The following is a 23,140-nucleotide window of genomic DNA, read 5'->3' on the forward strand; positions in this document are numbered from 1 at the left end:
AACCTGTTAACCAGTTTATTTCATTTACGTCTGTTTCCTTACTGATTAAGATTTACAAGGGAACTAGTTCTCACTAGTTCACTTTTGACAGTTTGCAGTTGTCCTGGTTTTAGCTGGGACAGAGTTAGCTCTTCTTTTTAGAAGAGCTCCATGTTTTGGTTTTACCCAGAGGCTCGCTCTGAGAGCGAGTTGATGTTTGAAACTCCAAGGACTTTTCAGTGTGCCGGAGTGCAGAAGCACAGCGGGATAAGGGGGGAGCATAGCTGGGACAAGGAGGCCATGATTCCCCTTGTGATTTGTGGTGGAACTTAAGATTGAGGGCCAAACTGGCCAGTTAGTATTCCATATCATGCAGCGTCATGCCCAGTATAAAAGTGAGGGACAGCCGGAAAGAAGGGCTTTTGCACTTTGGCTCTTTCGCTGCTTTTGCTCTACTGCCTTTTTTTTTTTTTCTCTCTTTCTCCCAGTACTCCCACTCTCGGAGTACTATCTCTCTCTGCCCCTCGCATTCGTCCGGGATTGCAGCTTCGGGCCGAGCCAGGCTGCGGATGAGAGGGGGTGGTGAGCATCTACACTGTGTATTAGTTATCTGTATTAAATTGTCCTTATCTCAACCCACGGGTTTCCCATTTCTCCTTTAATTCTCTCCCTCATTCCTGGGGGTGGGGGAGGGTGAGTGACCGGCTGTGTGTGGGGTTCGGTTGCTGGAGCAGCCTAACCCATGACAGCAGTACATGCAGAGTTTAACAGAATTCCTACTATCTGGGGAATAAATCTAACTTGCCACCACTCTGATGATGACAATTAACAACTACAATCTTCGTTTAATGACCCTGTTGTTGTTCAGTTGTTCATAAACAAACCCAGTGAGCAATATGAACACAATGAACATCTCGAGTTCATATATTCATTGCCTGAAGACAGGGGGGTCGGCGGTAGGGAACTGAAACCTAAGTCAGAATTTCACTTTGAATAGCAAATTGCAGGGGCTGGGGTTGCTAAGTTTTGTAAACGTAGACACTTCATTTTTTCCAAACAAGCATGTTTTGATACAATTTATGTCTTAACATAATTGATGTCTTAATACAGTCTCTGAATCATAGCCAGACGTTTTCTCTTTGCTCCACAAGGAAGCAGGGCTCCTGATTAACTTAGAGTTATATTTCCTGCGTGGTATCAGTACTTGAAGTACACATTAAAAAAATGCTTGGAAAAAGAAAAATGAAATCTAATATTTTGGTTTTAGCTTCCGTATTACTGATAAACAGGTAACTGCCATTGTCTTCCAAGAAGTGGGCTGCAGCCATCTTGCTCAGTTCAACACATTCTCTTAACTCTAAAAGGGACCGAAGTTATATGACAACACTAAGTCCAGTGCTTCAAAACCTCAGACTACAGCACTTTTCTCTGTTATCTTTTAAAATCATTTTGGTCAACTGAAAAACCACATTGCTTTCCAAGGTTTCAAACTTCATTAGGAATCTAAAATGACTGGCAAAACATATTTCCAAACTTGAAAATTTTATTTTGTTTGGTGAAAGCTGTTGATTTGCAGTTCCTGATCACCAGTTGTTCTCACTGTAGATTTTAATTTTTTTTTTTTCCTTTTCCCAATCTACATACTACATAAAAGCAATGATGCATGCAGTTGGTCATTTAGAAATCCTACTTAAGTTAAGAAGGCTCCATCTGCCAGGTAATGTAAACCAAGATATGTACTTAAACTACCCAGATAGCTTGTTCCTTCTCACATGAAAAACTTCACTGTCAAAAACTTCAAGCAGAGGTTAAATGATGCAACTTCAGTTGCCCAGTATCGGTTGTGTAATTATCAGGAATTTTGCTTGCCCCACGCTTCAGACAAGAATTCCATAAATAACAAAAGCACAATGATTAGCACATACCATATTTAGCAGTTCAGGACCTTTCACGGATATGAAGTTCAGTCCAGACTCATTTGCCACAGCCTATCAAAAAGGGAAAGACAGATGTATATATAAACCACAGATTTTTCGTGTTTTCTTTGATTCTGTCCATGGAGAGAGAAACAAACATAAAGGAAGGAACACAGTGACCAACTGTTTGGAAAATACAGAAAACAGTACAAAGTATAATTTTATGCAATCAAGAGTGGGAAGAGGGTGGGGAATTTAGCAAGGTGTTCTCTCTCGTTGAGGAGGCAGTGTTCCAGATCCATACCCTACCCCCCTCCCACACATTAGCTGAATTCTCAATAATTAGTGGGAGCTAAAGAGATATTAAATTACATAAAGCATTTGAAGACAAAGATGAGGGACAATCTGGAAACTTGCATGCTTATCTGCATTTACATGGAGAGGCCATAAGAACAAAAATGCTTGAGGAGAAGGAAAACAAAAGTATTTTCAGTAAGGTAAATATAATAAATAAAAATACATAAATATAAGAGAGTGCAGATTACTTCCAAATATATAGTTTAGTTACAATTAAATATTCCACAGAAGCGGTAATCTAACAGAGTTTCTTCCCATCTTTACTACTTTCTTCTTAACTGGCTTCATTCCTTCAAGTTTTGAAGTAATTTCCTCTCAATTCAAGCAAAATTGTAACTATGACAAGAAAAATCAAGTAACTTTAGGACAGAGGCCCAAATTTAACTTTCTGACGAGAAGTCGTGCAAAAGCCCAACTTCTGGCAGTATCATCCAGACTCAAGTCATTCCTACAAAAACACCCACTTCAAGAAGATTCTCCAGTAGTTTTAAACACGTTTAGAAAATATATTACCTTAGCTAACAGTGTTTTGCCACACCCAGGAGGCCCTGCAAGCAGGACACCAGCTGGAGTAGTCAGGCCCAGAGCTTTAAACTGCTCTGGGTTTCGCACAGGTGCCTATAAAAGAAATCATCACAGTTATCTGTGACAAAAAGCTAACAACGAAAGTTTTCGTTTCAGTTACAGTGGGATGAAAAAACATTCATAAGTAAGTTCTTTATTCCAATTCTTCATAGGCTAAAAGAATAAACAGTCTATCAGCATCTTATTATCTTGTGCTAATGAGTACTCCAAAGTGGGAGAAGTATCATTATTCAGAGGCAAAGATTTTATTTGCCTAAGTTCTCATTTTAAGGTGTTAGTGTTAATTATCCCTCTGACTGGCAGCGAGACTGCCAACCTTCCAGCTAACTGGTCTCCGATTCTTTGTGCGGCAGTCGCGTAACTAAGGTTATTGGTACAGAACTTTTGGAATAAAAAGATTCAGCAATAATGAACATACTGAAAACTGAAAGCACGGACACAGTCCGTGAAATGTTAAATACATGCACCCGACTTGTAACAAATCTGAAAACAAATTATAGAAGTCTGACTATTTTAAACGAAGATGTTGCAAAATTTCTAGTTTGTGGCATGCTAGAACTCATGGGCAGCACGTTTTACCTCTAATAAATATTAAAAACCAAACAAGCATAGTTTTATTTCCTGCATAGGAGGAAGTCTCCAAAAAAATCTTTGAAAGTAAGGTTAAGACATACCAATATTGCCATAGTCAGCTCCTCCCGAACATCCTCCAGGGCTCCGATATCTGCCCATGTCACATCAGGAATTGTGACAAAGCCTTCTCTTTTGGCAGAGGGTTGCACTAATGACAGTGCAACAATAAAATCATTCATCTCAATGCACAGCTTCTGCAGCTGCTCCTCAGGCAAGGGATCTTGCTTCTTCAGCAAATCCAAAAGTCTCTGCAATTCATCCTTAGCGTACAGAGAAAGGGGGAGAAAAAGATTATGCACTGGATTAGTTTTTAAAAACCTTTTTTTTAAGGGCTTTTTCAAAGGAACATTTTCTTCAACTGTATTATTAATTACTGTAAAACAAATTATTATTTTCAAAACATATAAAATATGTAAAATAACACTAAAAATTAACATTAATGATAAAAATGTTCCAGGAAAGCACTATGTACATTTAACACTTGTGAAAGCACTGAGCTGACAGACTACAATCTTGATTTAGACACTACAGAAACAGAGCTAGCACACGTATTTTGTCTTCAAAGTCCTCCTAGTGCTTCTCCCACACTGATTAGGAGAAAGTTATTTCCATGCTGAAATTTCAAAAATATATATAAATTATATGTATTATTAATTCTGGTTTTAATAAGAAATTGCTCTCAAAAGAAAGTGAACAACTCTGCTGAACAGCACAATTCAACAACTTGCAGAAAAATCAGTTACATACAAACCTTTAAAACTCTTTAACACACACTTTTAGATGATATACTTTTATTTAACATAATCTGATTTCAAGTCATCAGCTCATTTCCTCAGCCTGATTGTACCTGGTTTTGTAACCAGGCCCTGATAAGAGCCTGAGCAAACGGAATAGAGATACAGGGTAATGCTTTTCCACACTGTCCCATCTTGCAAACCACAGCACCCCAGGCAGGTACGTTCCAGTTTTCCCAATCAGTTCCTTATTGGGGAAACCATCTGAGAAAACGCTCAAAGAACTTTATAACTTTGCAACATAAATACATCCCAGTTGAAGACGGAAAGGCAGTATCAAAGCAAAGTGATACTGCACCACAAGTAAAACGGTACCAGGATTTTCATTATAAGATAGAGGGAGAAAGTAAAAAATTGTAAAAACTCTGCTAAGTTTCCACATCTTTCCTACAGCAGTATATGGGAAAAGTGTTCTTATTTGTTGAAGATAGCTTTACAACCGACCAAAAAGAAACAGAAGTGTTTACAGTGCCTGATATTCCTTCTAAGCCCTCACTATTCTTTGTAACAGAACCATTAAGAGAAACTCTTAATGAAAAAGAGCTGAGACCACTGGGTTTGTTTACTTGAATTGTGTGAATGATCTTTAAAGGTTTTGTATGTTTATTTTTCCATTATAAACATAATGTAACGGTTTTAATGACAATACCCCGTGTATTGGACTGTGTCAACCTCCTGCCAGCTATCAAAACACGGCTCTGTTAGGATTAGACTTCCTCATCCTCAATAACCCCTTTGATCATGGTGATGTTGATAAAAACTGCAACTACCTGCCCCTCCCCACTTTATTTTGGCTACATCAGGCCCCAGGAAACACTGGGAGGTATGCAGTATGATTGTTACTCTAATACAAAGGCTTACTACAGCTTTTTTACACTGGTTTTTCTTAATTATAGTAACAGTTTTCTTTGACAGTTCTTCTAAAACCAGAATCTGAGTACAGTGTGGATTTAAAACCACTTTGTTTTACCTCCCCAAACAAATCTTTAGGAGCCTACACATAATGAAATCACATACACCCTCCAACTTTTGAGAACTAGGGCCAAGAATTTCTATATAAAGATGTGCTGGTTCACTGACCACAGCATGTTACTTGGGCCACAGAATAATTCTGGTACTGGAAATGCTATTTTCTGCAACAGAGTTCCAGCTGTACTGCACATTAACAGATACTTTCTCTGCAGCTCAAGTCACATTGCAAACACGGTTTTTCTACCTCTTCCTCAAGCTTCCTATAGGTACTAGACATCACATGCAATTAAACCTAAGTAATTACATAGCTGGAGGGAAAATGTAGAACGCATAAATACTTCCACGCTTTGGCCAACTGTAACTACACCAGGTCAGGAAAGAGCACCGGGCATCATCACAGCTATTTCACTGAGGGCAGAGCAAATAGCTTGGTAAAAACTCGGTGCAAGTCTGATATTCTTACAATTCTCTTACAGTCAATATACTTTTTTGAAAAGAGATGCAGCCACTATTTTAACCTCTGGTCTGCTAGAAAGCAAAATAAAACAACACAAACAATAACAACAACCACCATCCCAAAAAACCACACCTTGTATAAAAAAATTAACATGATTTTTAAAAGATGTGGGTTTTGGGAGCCACTTGTTCAGAGCCATTATATGAGTCATTAGGAGTTAAGCTTCTGTCTTAGGAGCTGACATTTCTAAATCTAAATTTAATATTACACTGGTCATAGATGCTTTAGGATTTATGAGCAATGACTTTCACAACTGTAAACCAGCTCATTCTTAAGATATTAGAGGCATGTCCTTCAAGGAACAAATACCTTGGAAGGAAGTTCCAGTTGCTTGATATCCTCTTCAACCAAGATGTCTGTTTCTATTCCCATGCTTTCTTCAGCTGTGTCTCCTCCAGCGTGCATGTGTTTCCTTTTCTGCTTCTCAGAATTTATCAGGACCCTGTTCACTGTGCACATAGCTGCCTCACGACAAAGTGCCATCAGATCAGCACCTACATAGCCCGGAGTCAGCCGTGCTAAATGATGAAAGTCAAAGGACTCTGGGAGCTTAAGTTTTCGACACAAAGTCCGAAGAATTCTAATCAAGTAGGGAGAAAAAGAACAACAAAATAAAGATGAAGCTGTGGCTTTTTAAATTTTCAAATGAAAACAAACAGCATTGATTAAAGCTGGAGAGGGACTTTTTACAAGGGCGTGTAGTGATAGGACAAGGGGCAATAGATTTAAACTGAAGGAGGGGAGATTTAGATTAGATATAAGGAAGAAATTTTTTTCATTGAGGGTGGTGAGGCAGTGGAACAGGTTGCCCAGAGAAGTTGTGGATGCCCCATCCCTGGGAGTGTTCAAGGTCAGGCTGGATGAGGCTTTGGGCAACCTGGGGTAATGGAGGGTTTCCCTGCCCATGGCAGGGGGGTTGGAACTAGATGATCTTTAAGGTCCCTTCCAACCCTAACCATTCTATGATTTAAAGTCTCCTTCAGTCCATGTGAACTTAAGTAGTACAGTGGGAACAGTCTTCACTCAACTAGGAAGTAGCCAATGCTGAAACCAACACAATCATGCCATACATTTCCTCTCAGTTCTTAAACAAAAACTGACAGCATCGACCAGGCAATGCCAATCAAAGGATAAAAGCTAGTTTTGGTGAATCTAAGTGTTATAGATTCTTTAAACCTTAGTTTATGATTCAAAAGATAGAGTAGATCTCAGCGCATACCACAGAGACACACACAAGTTACTCACTGATATTAAACCTTGTATTCCTAACAACCTTAGTCTGCATTTTCTGTTCCATCTCACTTTATTTACTGAGGAACATTCACAACAACTTACTCTTCAAGGAGAAAATGAAATCAGACTGTGTGAGGAGCTCTGTCTTTTAATCTTCAGTATGTTTCCCCTACCATTGTCTGTGAAATATAACTGCAGATTATTTCCTGTGTTCCCAGTAAAATTTCCCATAGGCAACACACAGCATGTGTGTACACCTTGTGTGTTACCTCATCCTCATTGAAAAGCTAAAGGTACACCTGCCTATGCAGTTTCACCACTAATACAAAACAGCTCTAGGTAACTGACAGTGAAGTGCTATTATTCTTCACACTTTTTTTTAATGGGAGTTTTTTTAAACTCTGTATCAAGGCTGAAGCTTTAAAAACCTTAAATGTCCACCAAGACTTCCTGCTCTTCTGCTAAGCCAGGGACAACTGAAAACTACATGAATAGTCAAAAAAAGACAAAAGCCAATGTCACTGCACAAACACTGGCACTGAAGAACTCTGAGCAGAGGGATGAAAACAATTTCTTTAAAATAGCAAAACATCACTTCATTGGGAAAATATTTCAAAAAGGCAGCACAAACCAAAGAAGATCATTAACTCACTTTCTAGTTTCAACGAAAGCTACTTTAAATTATTTCCAGATCAAGTAATGTATCTACAGAAAACTTACTAAAAGAATGAGTTATTAAGCTATTGAAAACTCTGGAATTATAGTGCATTTCATCTGTTTGCCTTCCCCACTAACAAGTTCCATCATCTCTCATTTGAATCTTTATTAGTGATATTAGCTTGTTTTCTTCAGAATTTTTCAACCTGTGTGACAGCAGCTGTAGCTAATTAAGTGACTCTAAGTTTAAAAAGTTAAGAACTGTCAATGGCTCATTCTGAATGTGTCCTACATATCTTATTTTCCTTCATGTGCTTCTATGTGCATAAGAAAACACTGCAGGTAAAGCAAGATCTCCAGGTACACCTCCTCATCCTACTCCACCCCTCCACGGCTGTAGAAGAACAGCTAAGCAGTTCAAATCGTGCTTTCAACAAGACTGATTTATTATGTGGCAAATCAGCACACTATAAGGACTTCTGTTTCTGTATGACCCTTTTATTTAAAAAAAAAAAAAAAAGGAACAAAACCCCTCAACAAAACTCACCCCAAAACAAAAGGGGGGGGTGGGGATGGGATAATTTGAAAAGAGAAAATAAAATCAATAGTTCCTGTAAGCCTACACCTCCAGGAACACAAATACAAAAAATTGTACAAAACCATAATATGAATGAATGTGACCGCTCTAACTTGTGAGCAATCTTTACAGTCTATGACGGCTTTCCCATTCACAACTCCTGTTCTTTGAAACAGTGCTATTTCTGGCAATATCATGTTTTTAACATGAATCTAAGAAATATCATAGAATCATAACTCTCATGAGCCAACTCTTTAGTTCTACCTCTAACCACTTGCATGCTTTCCCACAACCAAGAGGAACATAAATACTACAGGACTGTAAATCTAGAGGAAGGAGGAAGAAGGGGACAAAAAAAAAAAAAGAAACAACAAAACATGGAGAAATGGCCAGAGGACTAAAAAAAAAAAAAAAAGTAAAAAAGTGGAAGAATGGCCAGTAGATCTGACAACAGAGTGAGTAATGCTGCAAGCAGAATAGTTTGCTTTTTCAACCTAGAAATAAGAGTAGTTGAGATAGAAGGAATTTATCCTTTAACCTTTCTTTCCTTCCCATAACAAGACAAGCCACAGCTGTTTTCACACTTCCCTTCCTGTGTTTTCTGCTGTTGTGGAAATGAGCAGCAGTTCCTTTTTAATTACAAAAGCAAAAAGATTTTTTTTTTTTTTAATCTACTCTGATGGTCACAGATCTTTGGAGTAAAAAGGGTCAGTATACAAAACAGGATGGCTGCAGCTCAGCCTAAGGCCTTGGCTGGTGTATTTCCACAAGGAACAGAATGGAAGAATCTAGGCTTGTTGCTTAAGGTATGTGCTTGAGAGGACTAACAAAAGAGTATACTTATGTTCCTAGTTTAAGAGTTACATAGGGAGCACAAAAGACAGAGTGTTAACTTGCAGAACAACAGAAAAGATATATTTAATTCCATCATCTATCCTGTTAAGGTGCTTGGAAGCCCATTAATACAATGTTAAAAGCATATCTGCGCTCAAGAAAGGAAACCACTCCAAATGTAGACACAGCTTCCAAGACAAAGAGTAGACGCACACTTCATGTCTTCGGCACTTCTCACTGCGTGCTGATCCCTAAGAATGTACAGGCATAAACAAGACTAAACAAAATACAGTACTTTTCCTTAATTTGCAACTTACACGTTATTTATTTATGTATTAATCAAAAAGAAGCTTAAACTTTATAACACGTACTTTTCTCTTGCTGCTTCATCTGGGATCCCTAAACAAATTTCTCGATCAAATCTCCCAGCTCGCCTCAGTGCAGGGTCCAGTGAGTCAGGTCTGTTAGTTGCTCCAATAACAAGGACCTGAGTAGTGGCAGCCACGTTATTCAAGTCTAAAGGAAGGAAGGAAGGAAGGAAGGAAGTTAGTACTCATACTCACCGTCTCAACTTTGTTATCTATGTGACTCTGTTTCTGCAGCACACAATAATACTCAGGACAGCAGAGACAAACTAACCAACAGTCATACTAAACTGCTGTTCATCCTTATTTCTACTACCTGGAACTTGTATTTTGCACAGCCAAGCAAAAATAAGCATTTCAAATGATATTTGACATGTTTTTTCATTATATCTGTTTATACAACAGACTGGTTTCTGTAATGCTGTACAGATAGCTGTGAAAATAACACAGTAACATCCCCCTCAAATTTATGAGAAGCTTCCCCACACACACAGAGGTAAACTGAGCAATAATTTTGCATGTTTTTTTGAACTCCGCTAAAGCAACCACAAGCCACTAGTGAAGGAAAGCAGACAGCGAGCCTGATAATTAGAAAGTTTAGCTTAGTACAGATGTTCCTGCTACTGACCATCCATACAAGTTAGGAACTGGGCAACAATTCTCCGCTCCATGTCCTTCGATGCAACTTCTCTTTTCGGGGTGATTGCATCAATTTCGTCAATGAAAAGGACACATGGTGCACTGGACTAGGAACAAGAAATATTAATAATTACAAAATTACACCGACAGAGTGTATTACAAGAGAGAAATAAGTTTTTCAGCTTTTCTGTTCTATAATTATTACTGTAAGTCTGCTGCACAAACGACCTGTCCTCAAACAACTCTGTTGTTCTTATTGACTATCTGGAGAGCCACCAGACTATGAAACTGTGCTGAGCTGAAGCTATGAAATAATTAAGGCATGAGATTCAAAATGTCTCTATATAGTGTTTAAAATTTAAAAGTACCTCTACCTTGCTTTATGTTTTCCATAAACATTCCATTGTGACTGCTTACTTGCTTAAGTCCAAAAAAGAAAACCAGACAAGAAAGGTCTGGGATTTTTTGTTTGTTTATTTTGTTAGTGACATTAGAGCCATGGAATTTCAAGAGCTAGTAATCACTGACACACATAACGAAACAAAGAGAGCAGCAGGTGGTCATGAAAAATGATCTACCAACTTTAAGATTACTACAGAGCCTGGCCATATTCAAAGAGCAAAAATGAGCAATGAGCAACTCCTACAAGTGTTCTAAAATTCCATGTACCTCATGTTCATAAAAAGCCAACACAAATACAGAATACTAACTAGTGTAACTAATAGAATATTATTTAATTGATATAAGATTATTAATATCCTCAAAAAGCACTAGTAGTGCAAAGGTATACTTTTAAGGAAAACATTAGAAACACCTTCAGAATAAGTCTCATAAAAAAATAGTACTTTAAACCCCATGCATTGTGTTAGCAGGTAGCAACTGCGCCATCTAGTTGTCATTCACTTTTCCTCTACCTAATAGAGGAAAAAAAATGCAACTAAACCGTAAGATTCCAGAGTACATGCACAAGGTACAGCGGAACTATGTCTTATTTTTATTCTCTGAAAAAAAATTCGGTACAAAAACTAAGTGGGCCACTTAAAAGAATGCAAAGGACTATAAGAAAGGCAACAGAATTTATGTTTAAACATATTTTATGCAATACATGTTTTCAAAAATAATTTTTATAGCAACCTCCCCTCAATCACTATACATACAAAAGATATGTAATTTCTGTGCAATCATTCATTTAATTTTATTCTAAACAACATCTTAACAAGGCTTTCTGAAAACTAAAATGTAGTATGAAGCGGAAACATAATAATCTAAGAGCTTGACAGTCAATCCTTTTGTCCTTTTTAGCATCCTTTTATACAGGAACGTGCTCTAAACACCTATATACAGCTGTGGGGGAGAGAAGAAGAATGGAATAGAGTTGGAAAACCAGAACATTCTCAGAGGTCAGCAATGGAAAACTATCCTCATGAAATAAAACATTAGCCAGATACTAAAAAAAGAAAAATCTCAACCTGTCTGGTTCTCTTTCCTGCTTACTAAGTCTGAAAGTCTCACCAAAGCAGGATTTCAACCGTGACTTGACTCCTGCTCTTATGATATTTGTCTCAAATTTCTTTATATCTAAAACCCCAAAGTCTTAAGTCTCTCACATTCACTCAAATTCCATGTCATAAAAAAACATGAAAAAAAAACCCCTAGTAACAAAAAGGCACAGTAAACTGCTCTTACATCTTTTTTATTTTTATAAATCAAGCCAAGCAGCTCCAAATAGGTAAACAATTTATGCTGTTCCCTTCACATTGATATGATGAACTATCTTTTGTCAAGATTTCAGAATGGTAATCTTTCTGCTCTATGGCAGTATGACACTTAGTACAATGGAATTCTGGTCACAGAAAGGGAGACACTATGACTTGTGTGCAGCAGTATAAAGATTCACTCACTAATATTCACTCAAATTCACACCACAGCAACAAAGTATGAATCTCTACAAATAAAAGGACCAACAATTCACAGTGTTATTTCCAAAGGGTGTCTCACCACAGCCTGCTCAAACAATTCTCTTAGTTTCTGCTCAGATTCCCCTGACACTCCAGATACCATCTCTGTTGCTGCCACTTTCAGCATTGGGAGCTCAAGTTCCTGAAAGAGACAAGGAAAGCTGCATGATAGATCCAGAGGTTAGAAATGTTGGCTGTCCTAGAGAACAAATATTTTCCAATATGACGTCTTTTACACACAAAGATTATGTAATCACGACTAAATCTTAAAGAACTTTTAAAAAAGGTGAGCAGCATCTTCCAATCTAAAATAGGTCTGAGCCATTTGGCCAAGTGAACAGAAATGGATACAAAAACCAAGTTTCCCTCATTCAGTTAGAGAACGATTACACTGTCAAATAGCTTTGCACCTTGGTCCCCAATCCAATCTTTCACGACACCTGTATTTCAGTTCATGCTTGGGCTCCCTTCTTGAGAAAATTGTTTCCATCTGTAACAAAACACTGCTTAGCAGCGTGGAAGAGATCCCCATCACATCTGGTTCCCTTAGTCTCGCTCCAGAAATACCTGAGTGGGACTGTACAATATAAGATACTTGTAAAGCTCACACTCAAGGTTTCATGCTATTAAAAATAAATAAATAAAATTTTAACTTTGCTAGACTGTAGCACAGTAGTACTACAGGTAGATGCAGCCTATTTCTAGTTCTTTGAACTACATATAAAAAAATAAATCCTAATTTATACAAATTACAGCCACCAGAGGCACTACCTGGGGCTTGGAGGAGATAATTTGCCTTAAATAGCACTATTGACAATCTCTTATTTAAGAAAATTATTTAAGAAGTAGTCATTAAATTTATCTAATCTCTGAAAACTTTGCACTTGTGTCATGTTTCTTTCCCCAAATTTAGTAACCTTCCAGGATAGAAATATCCACTGAAGTATTAAATATCACAGATTCATTCAACAGGTACCTTTTTACAGTAAAGCTTTCAAAAGAAAAAACCCAAATCCTTTTCATTAAAACATATGAAACTATGTCAGAAGAGTATAACCAAAATTCAAGTAATAAACATCAATACTTTCTTTCAAAGAAAAAAGCTGCACTACAAAACTTCATAATCTACATGTATCTAAACATCGGGTTATAATCTGTGACACATAAAGAACAACTGTATTAAAGAAAAAGAAATTTTGCTTGGAAAAGTACAATGGGATAAAGCCCTGGAGGGAAGAGGGGCCCAGAAAAGCTGGTTAATATTCAAGGATCATCTCCTCCAAGCTCAGGAGCGATGCATCCCAACAAAGAGAAGTAGGGAAAATGCACCAGGAGGCCTGCATGGATGAACAAGGAGCTCCTGGACACACTCAAGCACTAAAGGGAAGCCTACAGAGGGTGGAAGCAAGGAGAGGTAGCCTGGAAGGAATATACAGAAATTGTCTGAGTAATCAGGGATCAGGTTAGGAAAGCTAAAGACCTTATGGAATTAAATCTGGCCAGGGACATCAAGGGCAACAATAAAAATTTCTAAAGGTATGTCAGTGATAACAGGAGGACTAGGGAAATGTGGGCCCTCTCCAGATGGAAACGGGGGACCTGGCTATCCGGGATATGGAGAAGGCTGAGGTACTCAATGACTTCTTTGTCTCAGTCTTCACTGGCAAGAGGTCCAGCTGCACAGTCCAAGTCACAGAAGGCAAAGGCAGGGACTGGGAGAATGAAGAACCGCCCACTATAGGAGAAGATCAGGTTCGAGACCATCTAAGGAACTTGAAGGTACACAAGTTCATGGGATCTGAGGAGAGGCATCATGCTGGAGGGAAAGGATGCCATCCAGAGGGACCTTGACAGGCTGGAGAGGCGGGCCTATCAGAAACTCATGATGTTCAAAAAGGCCATGTGCAAGATCCTGCACAAGGGTTGGGGCAATCCCAAGCACAAGAACAGGCTGAGCGGAGAATGGATTAAGAGCAGCCCTGAGGAGAAGGACTTGGAGGTGTTGGTTAATGAGAAGCTCAACATGAACTAGCAATGTGCACCTGCAGCCCAGAAAGCCAACCGTATCCTAGGCTGCATCAAAAGAAGCATGGCCAGCAGGTAGAGGGAGGGGAATCTGCCCCTCTATTCTGCTCTCGTGAGACCCCACCTGTGTGGGGGGTATTGCGTTCAGCTCTGGAGCCCCTAACATAAGGAGGACATGGAGCTATTGGAATGAGTCTAGAGGAGGGCCATGAAGATGATCCGAGGGCTGGAGCACCTCTGCTATGAAGACAGGCTGAGAGAGTTGGGGCTGTTTAGCCTGGAGAAGAGAAGGCTCCGGGGTGATCTTATAGAAGCCTTTCAGTACCTACAGGGGGCCTACTGGAAAGCAGGAGAGGGACTTTTTACAAGGGCATGTAGTGATAGGACAAGGGGTAATGGCTTTAAAGTGAAAGAGCGTAGATTTAGATCGAATCCCTTCACTCTGAGGTTGGTGAGGCACTGGAACAGGTTGCCCAGGGAAGCTGTGGATGTCCCATCCCTGGAAGTGCTCAAGGCCAGGCTGGATGAGGTTTTGGGTAACCCGATCTAGGGGAAAGTGTCCCTGCCCATGGCAGAGGGGTTGGAACCAGATGATCTTTAAGATCCCTTCCAACCCAAACCATTCTATGATTCTATGAAATGTCCGTGGTTATCACTGAAGAGCCCTAAACAGCCCCTAGATTTATAACCAAAACAGGAACAGAGCAGCACAGCAGCCTCACCACACATCAAACTATTAATGCCAATAGCGTCATGTGCTCTGAAATCATTAGTGTGACACAGGCAAGGCAACATCCAGTTTCAGAATTCAGAAATCACTGTTTTAGCAGATACCACCCAACAGAATCAATGTAATACCTCATAAAAGATGTTAAGATTTAGTCCAGACTTAAACCAAAACACTACGGTAAATTTAACCAAAAGTATCTTCCATTTACAGTCTTCTCAATACTCATGCCTATATTGCTGTCCTGGGAATGCCTCAAAACAATTAAGTCTAACACAAAACCCTTTCACTATGTCCCCTCCTCATATATGAGGTTCTATCAAGTACAGATTCAGATAGAATTTAAACAAAAGAAGTGAAAATTAATATATTTTAGACTAAGATAGGAAGGAGGGAAAAGAGATAAAAGAGAGGAAAAGATCTAGTCTATCAGGAACAGGGATTTTTTTTTTTCCTTTAGGTATAATTCAGAAAAAGAAGAAACTGTAAATTTAAAGCTATCTCACCCCAGCAATTGCCTGTGCAAGTAGTGTCTTTCCACATCCTGGTGGTCCATGTAAAAGAAAACCGCGAGGTGGAACCACACCTAAGTGGTTATAGACTTCGGGATGATGGACATGAATGAGCATCTTGCATATTTCCTGTTAAGAACAAGAGAGACTTCCATTTAAACTGCAGAAATCAGTATTATAGATTGCTAATATTAACTAATTCTGTCAGATTTCTTCTTTGTCATTTTCCATGCAACATTTTATTTAGTGCATTCTGTATCCTACAAATAAAATTTTAACTAACCTTTAAAGTTTCATCATTGCCTCCCACATCCTCAAACTTCACTGAAGGGTGGTAAAGCTCTGGCCTCTTACTTCTAACTGTTAAGGAGGAAAAGTCGTGCAAATTCAGACATGGCACAATAATAGTTGCTAAAGAAAATACTCAGCCTAAACAATCAGCTAAGTACACGGAGTAGTATTATCTTTTGGAAGTAGTCACAGAACTGGAATTTTTTTTTAGTACAACATTAAGGCTAGATTTCTTAACAAAACACTCAAGGTCACTTCTCTGCACCTTAGTGTAAAACACTTCGGTAACGGGATTCCACAGTCAATACCATCTCTTTGTACGGAGCAGCACGCCAAAAATAACTTCTCACCTTTCTCTTTAAGTAAGGTGGCCTCAATTTCTCCATCTACATCTGGAAATTCTTCTTTTTTCCTTTTTGCTCTCTTACCCTTTGTCTTCTTTCTTTCAGTCTCCAAGACGGAAAATTCTGTTGATTTCTAAGACATAAAACTAGAATTAGATAAACAAAGCCTTTCAAGTCAGTGAATTTCTGCAAATACCTAAAAGAACAAAATGTGTGTCTATGATGCTTAACTTACACATATTATATTACTGAAGACAAGCAAGACAGGAATTTAACCCCTTCTGTTGTAGAAAATCCTTTTTTTTTTTACTTAGAATTTGCCTTTTTAAAAAAGAATTAATTACACCAGTCACTTTTTTGTAAAGAGTACATACTTATAAGCGAAAAACGCCAAAACAAACCCCTAAAAAAACCCCCAAATCATTAACCAAAATCAGACACCAGTTGTTTGTATACTATAGAGCAATCCACTTTGGGGATGAATGAAACTGTATCAATGTATTTACTCCAATGGAAACAATTATTATTACTAGTAAGTCATGAGTGGCTGTAAGAAGATATTATTTAGTGCTGACATGACTGCACGTAAGAAAAGGGATAATACAGGAGAAAAGAAAAAAAAGAGGTTCAATCAAAGTTGCTTTTTTGTTTGTTTTTTTTTTAAGAATACAGTATTGCAAACATTTTATAATTTGAAGATCTCTCTTTTATTCAATTTCTCTATATAAGAGGATGCAGTACTACTAGGATAAAGGGATGATTTGTCAGATTTGCCTATTCAGTAAGCGTTTTGTGTAATCGGAAAAGTAGATGTAAATGCATTTCTTCCTTCACCTAAAAAAAAAGAGCATTCTGCCAAAATATCTGGTCAGTCAAACAACATAAATGTTATTTCCCATACATAAACAGAAAGTTTTCAATAGCTAAACAATTGGTGGGTTTTCTTCTAAATAAGAAAAAAAATGGGGTGGGGGGAATCACAAAGTGGGCAATATGTCTGGATGGGGAGCAGGACCTATTTTTAACTGCTTAATAAGTCAAGACAATTTCCCTTCAACTTGCTCAACTCGTGTCCATCCAAAAAACTTCAGCTTTCCCCAGGCTCACTAAGCCTTAACCACTGGCTAAAGGAGACCACATGCTATGGCTACAGCAAGCCACATGCTTCCTGACTGGTGAGGCCAGACACTGGCAAACAGAATAACTAACAGTTAAGTTTCACTTATCTCTCTCTCTCAGTATGGGCACTAATCTGGATGTCTCTAATACTGAGCACTACATTTTCCTCAAAAAATGTGGAGGAAATTCAAGATTTTGTGACTTTTTACCTCCCGTACAAAGATGCTTGAAACAGGCCAGAACGTTCAGAAATCATTTCTGACATGGCAGAACAGTGGGCTAAGCCCTTTCTTCTTAAGAAACCAAGCTAGAACCAAGTACTCCGCTGGACTTAAGTCAAGCTTTCCTTTCTATTTAACATGTTTACTATCTTTAAACACAGCATGCATGTTTATAATAAAAATAACATATTTTAAAAATTCAGACAATCTGTTTTGGTCTCAGTATCACCCTTCAAAAGCCCGTCAAATTACACAGGAAATTATATTCACACTCGCTCCTTAAACCACACAGGGCTGTAAAACACAGTACCTCAGAAATCGGTTTCCTTTCATCTCCTTCTCCATCCTCTGAAAGGTCAATGAAAAAGTCTTTTCCGCACGGAGTCTTATCAATGAACCAGCCCCCTTCAGAGATGCGTGTTTCAACTTTTGCTCCCGGTGAGAGGGTGCTTGTTTGAGGTGCTGTTTGCGCAGGAGGCGGGGTTGCCATTGGTTCATTTTTTGGAGTGGTTGGAACCGAATCGGGATTGCCTTTCTTGTACAAGCTTAGCAGAGAACTGTTCATGTGATTTGTAGACTGCAGATTCATGCATTTTAAAAGAAAATATTCAGGTTACAACTTGGATTATTTATATTAAGAGGCCAATGAAAACTATTTCGTAAACATAATTTAGCATCATCCCTGCTGGAGAAATTAGCCATGCATCTTCCAACCCACTCCTCTGCAAATCAAATAACTGCATGCAAAACTGCAGCTGCTGGTGAAGAGGCAACAGCCTTTGCAATTTACCCTGAAATGACCCCTGTTCATTAAGTCACCTCTTCTGGTAACAGCCAGATATGCCAGTTCCTTCAATCATTTCATTCCTTCGACAGGCAAGTCTTTCAGGCCCCAGTGTGCTTTCCTGAAAAGTGACTCCCCACCGCATATCTTCCTTTTCTCCAGAAAAAGGCCTCATTTTAGCTCAGTTAGAATTGCCAACTCTGACTATATCTCATTGTCATCTCCACTTTTAAACTCTCCAAGTGCATTGCAATCTCACAAAATACAATTGTGTGTTATCATAAAAAAATACAACTTACTAGATCTTCTGGATAATCATCATAATCGGAGTCATCTGTGGCACTTCCTGCAGTCCTTTACATGAAAGGAAGACAAAAACTATTAATGTATCAGAGTAGAACTGCAAGTGAGACACCCACAAAACAAAATAAATGCAATTTCCACAAAGTAATTCCTCACAACCATGATATGTAGTCTAATGGAGAAAAACTCCTGACTGGCATGCTCTAAATTTACTACTACGAAGAGTTAAAAAAATGCATCCTTTCCCAGTCTGTGATGAGTTGGATCAACTTGACAACCTGGCTGAAAGACAGTCCTAATAAAAAAAGCGATGCAGGATCAATCTGATTCAGTTCACCAAACGATCACATGCATAACGCAAGTAGTAGCAAATCACTGATGAACTAGACTAGTCCTTCTGATTACAATGTCCTTATATCCCATGACACCCTTATTATCTATCACAGTTTAGAGAAGCCAGAATGGTCCATGAGACTATGCACAGGGTTAGGAGTTAGGAAATCTTAATTCCAATCTCAAACCCAGTGGTGATTTACCCTGAATAGCCTGTCTTGTAGTTTTGTCTCTCAGATTTAGCTAATATCTCTCACGGCCAAGAAAGATTAAGAACAAAACAAAGGAACAGAATCACATAAGGACTGTGGAAAACTATGAGGAAGCCCCAAGGATATCCACTAATTCAGGGCTGTACGTTCCCCATAACAGAGAAATCATGATTGGTTCTAGTATGTTTGTCTTCAGTGAAAAAAGTGCTTCCATTAACTACAGGTAACTTCTGATGAAGACAAGCCTATGGGAAATCAAGGATCTATCTGTAGCCTTAAAACTACCAAAATGTAACAATATGAAGACAGAAAGCTCTAAAGAAATGCTAAATACTAATGGCGTTTAAATTAAAGTGATCTAACGGTAAAAATTCCTCTTACTCATTTTTCTCTTGTTGCCTTGCTCTTTTTGCCACATGTTCAGCTTCTAAAACTGCTAAATCTTCACGTTCTTTTTCATTACTGATTATTCCAAACACTGAAAGAAAAAGTTTCAAATGTGTTAAGAAACCAGTCAAAGCATAATCGCAGAATTTTGCGTCTAGGACATAATGGTAACGGAACTACCTTTTTCAACTTGTATTCTAAAAGCATTTCTTTTTCTTCGTCCATATTCTGCACTGAAAAACAAACAAACAACATCTAAACAGGCTGCACCGACTGCTTTTTCTCCCCAACATACTGTCATTCTCAGTGGAAAAAATACATCGTAAGTATATACCAAAGTTCTTACTAAAAACCAACCATGTGAAAATGCGATTGTTTTTTCTTAAGCCTCGAATAGCTCAATCACTGGGATGAAACAAAACCACTAAACTATACTGGTCTCTAAAGGGATATTGAGTAAAAGTTATCAAGGAGTGCTGGCGGATGAGAAGCTCAACATGAGCCGGCAATGTGCACTGGCAGCCCAGAAAGCCAACCATATCCTGGGCTGCATCCAAAGAAGCGTGGCCAGTAGGTCAAGGGAAGTGGTTCTGCCCCTCTACTCTGCTCTCGTGAGACCCCAGCTGGAATACTGCCTTCAGCTCTGGAGTCCTCAGCACAAGAAGGACATGGACCTGTTGGAGCGGGTTCAGAGGAGGGCCACGAAGATGATCCGAGGGCTGGAGCACCTCTGCTATGAAGACAGGCTGAGAGAGTTGGGGCTGTGCAGCCTGGAGAAGAGAAGGCTCTGGGGAGACCTAGCAGCCTTCCAGTATCTTAAGGGGGGCCTACAGGAAAGCTGGAGAGGGACGTTTTACAAGGGCGTGTAGTGATAGGACAAGGGGCAATGGATTTAAACTGAAAGAGGGTAGATTTAGATTAGATCTAAGGAAGAAATTTTTCACTCAGAGGGTGGTGAGGCAGTGGAACAGGTTGCCCAGAGTAGCTGTGGATGCCCCATCCCTGGAAGTGTTCAAGGCCAGGTTGGATGAGGCTTTGGGCAACCTGGTGTAGTGGAGGGTGTCCCTGCCCATGGCAGGGGGGTTGGAACCAGAAGATCTTTGAGGTCTCTTCCAACCCAAACCATTCTATGATCCTATGGTCCTCTTTAACTGTAGATATAGAGAAGCAGCAATGTATAAACAAGCATGCTGGATTCTATTTCATAAGACTACCAATCGTTTAATTCAAATAAGAACATATGGACACAGGACTACAGTCTAAAAAAGACAGTCCAGAAAGAATAACTGCGATAATTCATAATGGTCACCATGGGAAAATTTGACTCAACGGGCACCCTTAAACGTAAACAAAAATTACCAACATTTTACCTTCACTTACTGAGGATATATTTTATTTATTTGCTTTTATACAATGCTGACAGAGGAAAAACAAAACAAAAACCCAAGACCTGGCATCCTAAGCGAGGGTTTTGGCTGCCTTTCTCTAACAAGGCACAAATAAACAGAACATGTTTAATTAACAAAAAACAGCAACCCACAAAAACCATATCACAACTAGATCTTGCAATGCCAGTGCATTAAGAAAATATAAATTACAAGATATAACAGCAGAGGAAAACACTAGAGTCGAAATGATCTTATTGTTTCAATCAACCTCAACAACTGGTAATGAAGTTAGCATAGAGAAAATTATTCTTCTGCGAAAAATACGCAAATGCAAAATAACAAGATAATATATTCCATATTTTGAATGTAGAATATAAGAATACAGATCTTTGCTCACCTGTATGCTTTCTGCAGATCAGATGCTAGAATTCCAATGTCAACATACTGGCCACATTTACTACTTGCAAGATACTGAAAAGAAGAATTTTGAACAGCAAATAAAATCTTTGTCAATCATTTAATCAGAACAGCTAGTTCAAATGTGCTTTTCTTAGAAGTCAAATGAAAACCAGAAAGAGCTTTGAACTGCCTTGGAACATACTAGACAGTATTTCCCAATGAACTGTTCACTAAGATGCGGCTAACTAGCTAGTACATTTCCTGGGGAAAAGGAGCATACTGTATTTTGGTGTTTAAGTGACTTCTGCTAGTGCACTCTGTTGTTTTCATTTAGTAAGAAAAATTACTTTGTAACCCACACACAATGGTACTGTCAGTCCTTCTAAGCTTCTTGGTTTCCCTCAGCTAACCTCCTTTTGGTTTAGATCTCCTACCTTAAAAATGAGACAATCTACATCAATTAGTATGAATGTTATCATGATAAGAAATTCAATCTTTACAAGATGTATCAAAGAACACTATAGAAAAGTGTATAAATCAAAATGAATTGTATCAAGCCTTTTTTTTCCTGACCACAGCTGATCCAACCCATTTTCAAATCACAAATCATAAAAGTATAAGAAAAGGTACTACATTTCAGGTATAACTGTTCTCCATTTGCTTTCTTCCCTCACTCTCCAAATCAGTTCACTGTAATGGTGATCACCTTCTTAAAAAAGAAAAAGCAGATAATCTCCCTCTAACAGATAAGATATCGCAAACGTCACAGCAAAGAGATTTTCAAAATCTCATGTAAATTAACTTCTCTGTTTAAAACAATCAAATTGCTTAAAACTAAACACAGAATTATTTTTAAAAATTATGTCACAGTTCACGTCACCCATGGGCAGCTACTGACCTGCACAAAATATCGAGCCTACCATAAATACAGCTGACTCTTTCATTTCAGAACACTCAAGACACAGTCACTGTGATCTTGTAAAAGAAAATAAGCATGCTTCCTCAAGCAGTTACAGGAATTACAAGCAGAGTACACTTACACATAGATGCAGAAAAACAGTGTTTAATCTGCGAAGTCACCAAAACTATTCATAAAATATAAGACCGCACTATGCCACCTAAAGGAATCACTGTTCTCCCCACTCTCCACACATGTATGATGGAAGTAATCACATTTTTTCCCTTTCTTCACTCATTGAATATAATCGATGTACGCATTTCCAAATGTAAATGTTTCCAATTTGCCTGTATGTACCCAGAGTGTTTTCACCCAGAATGTTGGGTCGGCTTTTTTTTGACTCGTCATTTCACACTTGTAACAGCAGCCAGCTTCAGGATCAGAAACACTGATGAGGATGGGGAAAGAGAAGGGGAAGGGAAGGGAAAGACCTTTTTAAAGCCTTATAAAGTCCTAAGAAACGAGGCCGGCTTTTGGCGCTCGCTGCCGTTCCCTCCCGCACCCGAGCAGGCCCGATGCTCAGGCTCCCTTACAGTGAGAAGGGAGAAAAGCGAGCCCCGCCGTGCCGGCCGCGGGGAGCCCCCTCTCACCAGCTGCCACCCCGCGGGGCCGCCGCCGCCGCCCCCTGCCCGCGGCGGGTACCTGCTTAACGCGCTGCTTCAGCCGCAGGTCCACGAAGTGCCCCGGCCGGCTCCGCATCGCCGCCCGCCGCCCGCCCCGGCTGAGGGCCTTCCTGCGGGGCCAGGGGCTGTCCAGCGCTGCGCCTGCGCGGGGTAGCCCACGACGGCCAGGCGGGAATTGCGCGCAGGCAGCGCCCGGTCAGACACACCGCCGCAGGCCCCCTTCCAATTGCCCACCTGTAGCCGCGGCCCGACCCGGCCCGGCAGCGGGGGGGCCTCGCTCCCGGCGCGCCTCTTTCTGCTGCCTCTGACCCACCGGGCCACTTATTACGTTTCAAAATAGGCGCTCCCGCTCCATCATCTGCCGGGACCGCGTGGGATCCCCGACACCGTCCCCACGGAGAGGAGGAACGCGCCCCGGCCACCGCCCGACGCGCTGCCTGAGGAGAGCCGGGCGCGGGCCGCCCCGGGGACTCCGCTTCCCAGCATGCTGCGCGGCGG

General features: G+C 39.7%; 1 protein-coding gene across 3 annotated transcripts in view; it reads right to left on the reverse strand.

Annotated features, from left to right (window-relative positions):
- Positions 1-22,718, reverse strand: part of NVL (nuclear VCP like) — a 45,941-nt gene extending 23,223 nt beyond the window's left edge. For all 3 annotated transcript variants that reach the window (XM_086631747.1, XM_086631746.1, XM_086631745.1), the window contains exons 1-16: positions 22,662-22,718; positions 21,060-21,133; positions 19,455-19,507; positions 19,269-19,365; positions 18,339-18,393; positions 17,566-17,832; positions 15,922-16,048; positions 15,564-15,640; positions 15,275-15,409; positions 12,057-12,158; positions 10,048-10,165; positions 9,426-9,570; positions 6,063-6,333; positions 3,512-3,730; positions 2,766-2,870; positions 1,905-1,967 (exon numbers count right to left, since the gene is read on the reverse strand). In XM_086631747.1, coding sequence (XP_086487873.1) covers positions 1,905-1,967; positions 2,766-2,870; positions 3,512-3,730; positions 6,063-6,333; positions 9,426-9,570; positions 10,048-10,165; positions 12,057-12,158; positions 15,275-15,409; positions 15,564-15,640; positions 15,922-16,048; positions 17,566-17,832; positions 18,339-18,393; positions 19,269-19,365; positions 19,455-19,507; positions 21,060-21,133; positions 22,662-22,718 — 1,965 coding nt within the window. The remainder of the gene's footprint in view (positions 1-1,904; positions 1,968-2,765; positions 2,871-3,511; positions 3,731-6,062; positions 6,334-9,425; positions 9,571-10,047; positions 10,166-12,056; positions 12,159-15,274; positions 15,410-15,563; positions 15,641-15,921; positions 16,049-17,565; positions 17,833-18,338; positions 18,394-19,268; positions 19,366-19,454; positions 19,508-21,059; positions 21,134-22,661) is intronic.
- Positions 22,719-23,140: the final 422 nt, after the last annotated feature.

The sequence above is a fragment of the Tauraco erythrolophus genome, chromosome 2, assembly GCF_009769465.1.
Source record: "Tauraco erythrolophus isolate bTauEry1 chromosome 2, bTauEry1.pri, whole genome shotgun sequence".
Taxonomy (NCBI): domain Eukaryota; kingdom Metazoa; phylum Chordata; class Aves; order Musophagiformes; family Musophagidae; genus Tauraco; species Tauraco erythrolophus.